Source organism: Gossypium hirsutum, chromosome A06 (genome assembly GCF_007990345.1).
Source record: "Gossypium hirsutum isolate 1008001.06 chromosome A06, Gossypium_hirsutum_v2.1, whole genome shotgun sequence".
Lineage (NCBI taxonomy): Eukaryota > Viridiplantae > Streptophyta > Magnoliopsida > Malvales > Malvaceae > Gossypium > Gossypium hirsutum.
In genome coordinates this window covers 124,565,412-124,574,564 of record NC_053429.1, presented here as the reverse complement: position 1 = coordinate 124,574,564, position 9,153 = coordinate 124,565,412, and the positions used below count along the sequence as shown (strand labels likewise).

General features: G+C 37.0%; 2 protein-coding genes across 2 annotated transcripts; one reads left to right on the top strand and one right to left on the bottom strand.

Annotated features, from left to right (window-relative positions):
- The first annotated feature begins 320 nt into the window (after window positions 1-320).
- Window positions 321-4,208, top strand: LOC107937693 (taxadiene 5-alpha hydroxylase). Its single transcript, XM_016870635.2, has 4 exons — window positions 321-1,003; window positions 2,327-2,795; window positions 3,209-3,399; window positions 3,842-4,208. Exons 1-4 carry the CDS (start codon window positions 482-484, stop codon window positions 4,142-4,144), a joined length of 1,485 nt encoding a protein of 494 aa, XP_016726124.1. The 5' UTR covers window positions 321-481; the 3' UTR covers window positions 4,145-4,208.
- Window positions 4,209-5,099: 891 nt separating this feature from the next.
- On the bottom strand, window positions 5,100-8,945 carry LOC107937692 (probable LRR receptor-like serine/threonine-protein kinase IRK). The gene is made up of 2 exons (XM_016870634.2): window positions 7,066-8,945; window positions 5,100-6,766 (listed from the first exon to the last, which is right to left on the bottom strand). Exons 1-2 carry the CDS (start codon window positions 8,580-8,582, stop codon window positions 5,320-5,322), a joined length of 2,964 nt encoding a protein of 987 aa, XP_016726123.1. The 5' UTR covers window positions 8,583-8,945; the 3' UTR covers window positions 5,100-5,319.
- Window positions 8,946-9,153: the final 208 nt, after the last annotated feature.

Genomic DNA, 9,153 nt, shown 5'->3' with positions numbered 1-9,153 from the left:
TGTTTGAAACTTAAACCTTAAACATGAACCTAAAATTTTAGGAGTTTAAGGTTTAAATTTAACATTCAAGCTCAAGATTCGAGTTAGGATTCAAGGTAAAAAAATTAATAAAATTACACGTCAATGACATAAAAATTTTACTAAATATCATTAAATAATTAAAAAAAGAGCATAAAAGATGTGATGAGAAAGATCCACCAAATAATTTCTCTTATATTTGATTCGAGAATGTCTAATTTATCAGATATTGATTTTTATTATTTTTTAATATTTTATTTTAGTGATTTATTTAAATCAACTTCATTGGTAACTACTATTCCAAGAAAAAGTGAGGTTCCCGGAGTAGAGTGTAGACAAAAACATTTCAAGCTAAAAACACGGTCTCAAACTGATATCTGATAAAGACATTATTACAAAACTGTGTTTTGTCTCTATAAAATGGTTATGTCTGATCTTTAAAATCCCTACTCAAACCCCAAAAATGGACAGCATCCTCACTTCCATTACAAACCCATTTTCTACCTTAAACCCACAGTTGCTATCTATAATCTTAGGAGCTTCATTTGCTGTTTTCATTTGCTTCAAATTCATATTACTCTCACCAATTTCAGGCAAAAAGCTTCCACCCGGTTCATTAGGTTACCCATTCATTGGAGACTCCATCAGCTTTGTGAAGTCACAAAAGCAAGATAAGACCCAAGAATGGATTCTGAACCGGGTTAAGAAGTATGGACCGGTGTTTAAAACCTCGATCTTGGGTTCGAAAATGGTGATCATGACGGGTCAAGTCGGGAACCGGTTCGTGTTCAGTGGTAGTGCTGATGGTGTCTCGTTTAATCAACCGACATCGGTGGTTAAGGTGCTTGGGAAGAACAGCCTTTTTGAGATGTCGGGGTTTAGACATAAGCTTATCAGGGGTGCGATTGTTAACTTTTTGAAACCGGAAAGTATTCAACGGTTTGCTTCCAAAATGGATTCGCTGGTCCGGCAACAGTTATTCAAGGTAGAGTGAACCAAGTTGGTTCGAACCAATGATCTTTTGTTGAACCGGTTCGATCATATTGGTTATGGAAGTTAAGCTTGTGTTGCAAGTGGTTAGAATGAGGTTGGTTTGTTTTTCGCTATTAATTTTCATAATTGAACCGATCGATTTTATTAACATTTAGGGTGAGTTTGGATAGGCGGTGCGTTTAGTTGCGGTTAGTGTAAAAACAGCAGTGGCGGTGAGATTAGATACTGTAGCGATACTGTAGCGTGAGACAAAAAGTAAATTAAACGCACCGCACCGCAGTCAATCGCCCATCCAAACGAAGCCTTAGTATATATTTTTTGTTGAATCGGTTCGATCATTTCAGTTATGGAAGTTAAGTTTGAAGTTGATCGGTTATTGGCTATTAATTTTTATAATTGAACCGATTGATTTAATTCACATTTAGTGTATATATACTTCATTTCGTTGGGTTTAAGGTAGGGGCGATACCAATAAGAGTATAGAGGCATAGCTAGGGGAACAGGGAGCGGCTTTGGCCCCCTTTAGTTAAGGGGTAAAATATTTAGTGCTCTCCCTTATTTAAGGTGTAATTCAAACTAGCTAGGTTTTAGGTCAGATTAATCTGGCAAGAGTAGATTTGAATTTTAAAATTTTGGTTTTATTTTGGGTTTAGATTTATTTCGGGTTTGTATTAATTCAAATTCGAACCATTTTGGGATTAAGTCATTCTAGTTTGTCAATGAGGTCATTTCAAGTCAATCGTTCAAATTATTCTGAGTTGGAGTTATTCTTGATTTGAATAATTTTTTGTTCTAGATTAAACAGTTCAGGTTTTTGATCTTTTATGAAGTTAAGGGTAAACTATATTAGTAGTCACCTAACTATGATTCATTTTTTTTTGTCATCAAATTGTGAAAAGTTACCAAAATGTCATCCAACTATTAGTAATTTTTTTAGTCATCCAACTATTAAAAATTACAAAATTATCACTCAACTATTCAATTTTATTTTTTATGGTCACCCAATTATCTTTGATTTTTGAGTGTTTCTATTTTTTAGATTAGTTGGCTGGTGACCAAAAAAGTCAAAATTGATTGAATGATTATTTTGTAACTTTTCATAATTAGATGACAAAAAAGATAAAAAAACAATAGTTGAGTGACTTCTACTATCATTTACTATTTGAATTTGGATTAATGAAGATGAATTTTCGACTTGTATGGAGAGATAATTAAAATCTTCTTAATGACCCATTTAACACGGATACGAATCGTGTTCCTCCATCCCCTACACCTAATAAAAAAATTAACCCAATTCAATCTTTGTAATAAACAGGAACTTCAAGGCAAGGATTCAATAAAAATCGTGCCACTAATGAAGAAAATAACATTCAACATCACATGCAGCATACTGTTCGGATTACCCGACGGTGACTTAAAAGACGAACTATTAAAAGACTTTACACTCACCGTCAAAGGAGTATGGGCCATTCCTTTAGATTTCCCGGGCACTGTGTTTCATACAGCCATAAAAGCACGTCAAAGGCTTTGCCAAAAGCTTTCAACAATGGTGAGGACAAGAAAAAAACAAGAAGATGAAGGCAATGTGGACACTGAAGATGACAACATCGTATCTTGTCTCCTTGCTTTGAGGGATGAAAATGGACAACCTTTGTTGGAAGATGAAATTATTGATGTTTTCCTATCGTTGATTATGGCTAGCCATGATACAACTGCCATTTTGCTTACCCTTTTTGTGAGACATCTTTCTAGGGATCCAGAGGTTTCTAGCAAGGTGATTGAAGGTATGTATTTGAAGATTTTACTTTTATTTTTTCGGTTTAGATTAAACTCACATAGCTTAACTCAATATTTTAATAATCGAATCGACGATCAAACTGATCAAATCATCGATTTCATGCTCAAGTGGTTTGCTTGTCGGTCCAACAATCTAAATTAGACTTTTTTAAACCTAAAATTTATAATTTTATCTTGATTTTTTAATACAAAATTATTCAATCACCTTCAAAATTAATAATATTTTTTATTTTTTAATACAAAATTATTCAATCACCTTCAAAATTAATAATATTTTTTCTTATTTTCATAATCGGGTGGAAAGCTTGGACAAGCAAAAAAAAAAAATATATTCTATCTTGCTTGATTGTTATCCCTAATTATTTGACATTGTCTTCGACACGATATTTTTATTGTGTAGAGCAAAATGAAGTACTTAAAGCCATGAAAGAAAATGGTGGAAAGCTAGCATGGAGTGAAATACAAATGATGAAATATACATGGAGAGTAGCTCAAGAACTCATGAGGGTCAATCCCCCAATGCTAGGCAGTTTCAGGCTAGTCACCAAAGACATCACTTTTGATGGCTATCACATTCCCAAAGGATGGCAGGTATATATTTACATTCATTGAGATAAAAGAATAATGGATGTGATTGTATCATAAATTAAATTATTTTTCGATTTTTATATTAAAAAAATAGATAAATTATTTCTGCATATTAGATCAAAAAGTAAATTAATTTTTTTATATTAAAAATTGACCATTGTATGTCAACGAAAGATACACATGGTATGTCATGCATTATTGTCAAGTTAGTCTGTCAGCTACGTCAGTTTTAACCTTACAAAGGGATGAACTTACTCTTTAATCTAATATAGTAGAATTAATTTATCTGTTTTTTTTAGTAGAAGAGGTAAATTACAATTTGGCTCTTAAAACAAAAGTTTCCATGATACTTTACCTTACATTTATTCATACCTCCGCGTTTGCAACCCCTTCCCTTATTCTTGGGTTACAATCACTTTAGTCCTAACTTATTGTTTTGGTAAAGATATTTTGGGTGGCTCCGGGGACTCACATGGACAACAACATATTCAAAGATCCGGAGAAGTTTGATCCATCGAGATTCGAGAGCTCGTCGAAAGCGTTCCCTCCGTATACTTACGTACCGTTCGGAGCAGGGCCTCGGGTTTGTGCCGGGATCGAATTCGCTAGAGTCGAAACGTTGCTGATAATACATCATCTTGTAACAAAGTATAGTTGGACTGAAATGATCCCTAATGAACCTATAATTTGGGAACCAATGCCATATCCTGCCATGGGACTTCCTATCAGGCTTTACCCCAAAAACTGATGTATAAAAATGGTAGCCTGAGATTTTTTATGATTAACAGATAAAGATCACTATAGTTTGATTATTTATTGTTTTTTTAAGAAGAGTTTTTAATGGTAGCAATCTATAATCTATTTAATATCGATATCTAATACATATTTAAACATGAATAAATGTTTTATCCTTCAAATATATGAAAAAAAGTTCATTTCATTCCAAAAAAAGTACAACCTGAATAAGATAAAAATTTCATGTTAGAAATTGTGTGACTCGAATCCCCTTACTAAATAAATAGTGGCTAAATAGGTGAATAATTGGGGGCGAAAGATTCCGTGGTAGAGAGCATGCAGCACAAGATGGTAAGAAGGTTGGTGGCTGGTAAAGACTAAAAATGCCGCATATAGGATCTCCAACTGAAAATCCGAGCAGACTGGTGTTTTAAGCGGAGAAGCGGTGAGGAGGTGGAGCACAGGGGAACAGGTGGCGGTTGGCTGGAACAATAAGGCACCTACGTGAGAGAGGCCGAATTAGAGGTTGCTGAAGGAGAAATCAAAAGGGTTTTCTCGAACGGAAAGGTTGAAATATAAGAGAGCCGGGAAAGATTACCAATCAAACGATTAACAAAAATTGTACAAGAGTGGAAGAACTCTTGATGGTGCTGCCCTTGGCCAAAGAGACAGCCATTATCGGTGAGAAAGCTCCTTCTCGAAAGTACAAAACGAGAGAGAAAAGCAGAGGGACTTAGAGAGTTCCATGTGCATAAGTTATTATGAAAATTCCAATATCTTGGGGCAAACAACATTTTTTTTGTAAGAATAGATAGAACTTTGTGGTTGACTGACCTGTGCCTAGTCACATTTACTCTTTTTGCTTTTATAATATCAATGCATGCACATGGTAATGGTTATGGACATTCTACCATAGGTCCCCATAAACTAATGCTATCAGTGGATTGTAAGAGAGGAGACAATTCCAATGAACAAAAAATTGCAAAATACTGCAGATTAGTAACAATAACCTAAGGGGTCCCTGGAATTGGAAACCGGTGAAGAGGAATCCGGCAAACTGAACTATAACATGCAGAAGGAATCACGAATGTAAACCGTAAAACAAAAACGAAAGGGAACAAAAACCGGATTCTTCTTCGCCAGATAACCCCTTAATAAATCTCAGTTTCTTAAGGAACAAGTTAAAACTCATCCAGAATCTTGGCTTTCTGAGGGGCATCTGATCAATTCCAATATATTAACTACCTCAGACATATCTGGCCGATTTGACGGTACTTGTGACGTGCAGATTAAGCCTAGTTTCATTACCGGAATCGCTTCCTCTACTGGGAATTTGCCTTGCAGCCTTTCGTCAACACATTCTTCCACCCTGCCTTCTTCCAATGCTCCTCGTACAATGTCACAAAGGACGACGACATCGTCTTCCATGTACTCAACAGGTCTCTTCCCAGTAACCACTTCCATAACCAAAACACCAAATCCATACACATCGCATTTCTCAGTTATTTTCACGGTTCGGCAGGCAAACTCGGGTGCCATGTAGCCAAGTGCACTTTGAATTTTGCTGCTTAAAATGTAGCGGTCTAGCATAGGCAACAACCTTGCTAGGCCAAAATCTGCCACTTTAGGTTCACCTGAACCATCGATGAGGACATTGATCGACTTTATATTGTAGTGAATAATGCTTGATTCATGCAAGTGAGCCAAGCCTTTCGCTGTCCCTAGAATGATACGGAACCGGTCATGCCAAGAAAGGTAATTACCACTTGATCCTTCATGAAGATGTTTGTGTAGACTTCCACCGGACACAAATTCAGAAATGAGAAGTTGCAACGATGGAGTCCAGTAATAGCCCTCGAGCGCCACAAGATTATAGTGCCGTATTTTCCCTAGTTTCTTGACTTCCCTTTCAAATTCTTCTTGTGACTTCACAAGACTTGAGACAGCGAGCTTCTTGATTGCCACCGCGCGTCCATCTTGCAAAACTGTTCGGTACACTGCTCCGAACCCACCACGCCCGAGCTCACAGTCCTTGTTGAGCATAGCATGTGCTCCTGTGCTAAAGTCAGGTTCACCAGAAAACATGACAAGTTTCCCAGAGTTGGCATCGGTAGTAGGGCTACGGCTAAACTCGTCCCCAGCAGAAAAAGCAATGGGCACTGCAGAGTGGGATGTTGATGACTTGACACGGAGATTAAGAACAGTGACGGCAATGACTCCAACAACAATGAAAGCAGCTGCACCAATAGCAATAAGGGCAGATATACTAAGAACTATCCTTTTACGACCGACATTCGGAGGTAACTCATCAGAAATGGAATCAGAAGTGATGTTAGGATTTAGTACAATCGGTTTCGGGAGAACTGCAGGGCAAGATTTGTTAACCGTGGAGCCGCAAAGTAAGGGATTGCCGAAGACAGCCGTAGGCGATATGGTGTTGAAAAATCTACCAGCAGGCAGTTCACCTTGTAAATTGTTGTGGGAAATGTTGAATGATAAGAGACGGGGAAGATTGGCTAACTGCTTCGGCAACCTTCCCACAAGGTCGTTGAAAGACAAGTCCACGTATTCTAGGTCGCTCAGTTTTCCGATTTCGGCAGGGATCGGACCACTCAGGTTGTTTTGTGATATGATCCTACAAAAATTCAACAACAAAAGAAAGTCCAACACTTAGTTCTTAAGAAAATACATTGTAAATTCAAGATACCTTGCTGAAAAAGCTTTAACCATGTTTCCAACATCAAACATCAACACAAATGCAACAGATAATCCATAGAACATAAAAGGTTTCAATTTTAAAGTAACTTTTTCAATGAAAAATAGTCCAAAAACTCATACAACCTTTGAACAAATAGATTAAAATTCACCTATCAAAAGCTTATATGAATATAATGAACCACAAAATGAGCTAATCATACTCAAAGACAAACTTACAAAGTTCTTAGCAAAGTGCAGTTCTCAATTGATGAAGGAATTTTTCCCTCTATGAAATTTGCTTTGAGCCTAAGATCCTTAAGGGAATAAGCTCCTCCAATTTCCATAGGAATGCTTCCATTAAGTTGATTTTGACTCAAATCAAGAACTTCCAAGGCCTTCAACTCTGCAACAGTTCCTGGAACAGGTCCAATGAGAGAGTTTCTAGACAGATTCAACAACTTCAAGCTGCTTAAAGCCCTGATATCGAACGTTAATTCCCCGGAAAATGAATTCTGAGATAAATCCAGGACTTGAATTCTTTGAAGGTAGGCTCCTAATGAAGCTGAAATGGGGTTATCCACATTTGCATCAACTTTTTGCTCCGAAAACAAGACTTGGCTCGGACCGGATTTAAAAATCCATCCAGGAAGATCACCGGTCAACAAGTTCTGGCTAATATCCAATGCCAGAAGGTTCATATTGTTTTCCATTGATGCAGGTAAGCTACCATTTAAGCTATTAGAAGAGAAATTCAACACCTTCAAGAACTTAAGTTTTCCTATAGAATCAGGAACCTGACCAGAAAATTTATTCACTGACAAATCCAAAGTTTGGAGACTTTCCATTTCACTGATCCATTCAGGAACCTCACCAACAAATGAATTCACACTTAAATTCAGATAAGTACACAAGCTAAGCTCCTGCATTGTCTTAGGAACCGACCCAGAGAACAAATTCATGCTGAAATCAATTGATCTTAACAACAAACAGCTTCCAATTTCATCAGGAACTTGACCAGTGAACCTGTTGTTACTCAAATTAATGGACCTCAAATTGTTCAAAGCTTGAACCCCTTTAGGAATTTCACCTTCCAACATGTTACAAGACAAATCCAATGTCCTTAAACCACTTAAACCCCAAATCCCAACAGGTAATGACCCTGAAAACCGGTTCATGGACAAGTTAATAGCAGCAAGTGTAGCACAAGAACCTAAACTCCCTGGAATCTTACCTGAAAACTGATTATTTGCTAAAGAAATGTACCTCAAAGACCCACATTGTTTAAAAAACTCATCAGGGATGGAACCTGTAAGAGAATTCTCACTCAAGTCAATGGCTATGAGACTTTCAAGCTTTACCATGTTGGGACTTATGGTTCCACTGAGGTTGTTGTTGGCTAAAGAAAGCTTCCTTAAGAACTCGAGCTGCAAGAGGCCACGTCCGATCCGACCCGAAAGAGAGAACCCGTCAAGGTTGAGCTCAGTGACCCGGTTTGACCTAGGGTTACACTTAATACCTTTCCAGTTACAAGGAGTGTCATCGTCTTCATTCCAAGATGAAAGCTTTTGAGTTGGATCTTGAATGTCTGCTTTGAAAACGATTAACCCCAAAACATCATCATTTAAAGAAGGGCTTAAAGTTAAAGATCTCACTGGGAATGAAGCAATAACAGCTAAAAGAACAAGCCAAAACAAAACAAAAGTTAAAAGAGATTTCATCTTTATCATCATCTTCATGTCCATATCCATGTCCATGTTTGCTCTTCAGCATTACAAAAACTCCATTTTTTTTCTACTAAGCTTCAAACAAAAGCTGGAGAAGCCATAACTATTGGGTTGAAACTTCAAAAAAGAAAAAAAGAAAGAAATGAACTTTAAAAAAAGAAGCTAAAAAGCTAAGAATTTGGAAGCTAGAAAACAAGAAAGGAAATGTTTAGTTTCTTTGAAATATCAGCATTTTGAAGAAAAACCCATTGGTGAGAGAACCACCGCCGGTAGGGTGCCGGTGAGAGTCGCCTCCGGGAAATGAAGTAGAGAGAGGGAAGTGAAGAGTGGAAATGGTCTGTTATTGTCAGCTTGTGTTTGTTTTTTCTTTTAATTAAATAACGGGAAAGGGTCAGAGAGGGTAGATAGATTGGTGGGGGAATTTAATGAAGGGAGAGATTTGGGCACGTGGCGAAAAATAATAGGTTGATAATAACTACGTGGCAGACACGTAGTCATAGTCAGTGAGGGATTTTAATTTTTATAATTTTAATTTAATTTTTATTGGTTTTTGAAATTAAATGTCGGGAAAACGTGATTCTTGGAATTGACCCAACATTTT

Excerpts from the sequence above, each read along its gene's own strand:
- LOC107937693 (XM_016870635.2), top strand. The coding sequence starts at position 482 with ATGGACAGCATCCTCACTTCCATTACAAACCCATTTTCTACCTTAAAC. Across the intron at positions 1,004-2,326 it reads TCCGGCAACAGTTATTCAAG|GAACTTCAAGGCAAGGATTC; the intron begins GTAGAGTGAACC and ends TGTAATAAACAG. Across the intron at positions 3,400-3,841 it reads ACATTCCCAAAGGATGGCAG|ATATTTTGGGTGGCTCCGGG; the intron begins GTATATATTTAC and ends GTTTTGGTAAAG.
- LOC107937692 (XM_016870634.2), bottom strand. The coding sequence starts at position 8,582 with ATGGACATGGATATGGACATGAAGATGATGATAAAGATGAAATCTCTT. Across the intron at positions 6,767-7,065 it reads TGCACTTTGCTAAGAACTTT|GATCATATCACAAAACAACC; the intron begins GTAAGTTTGTCT and ends GAATTTTTGTAG.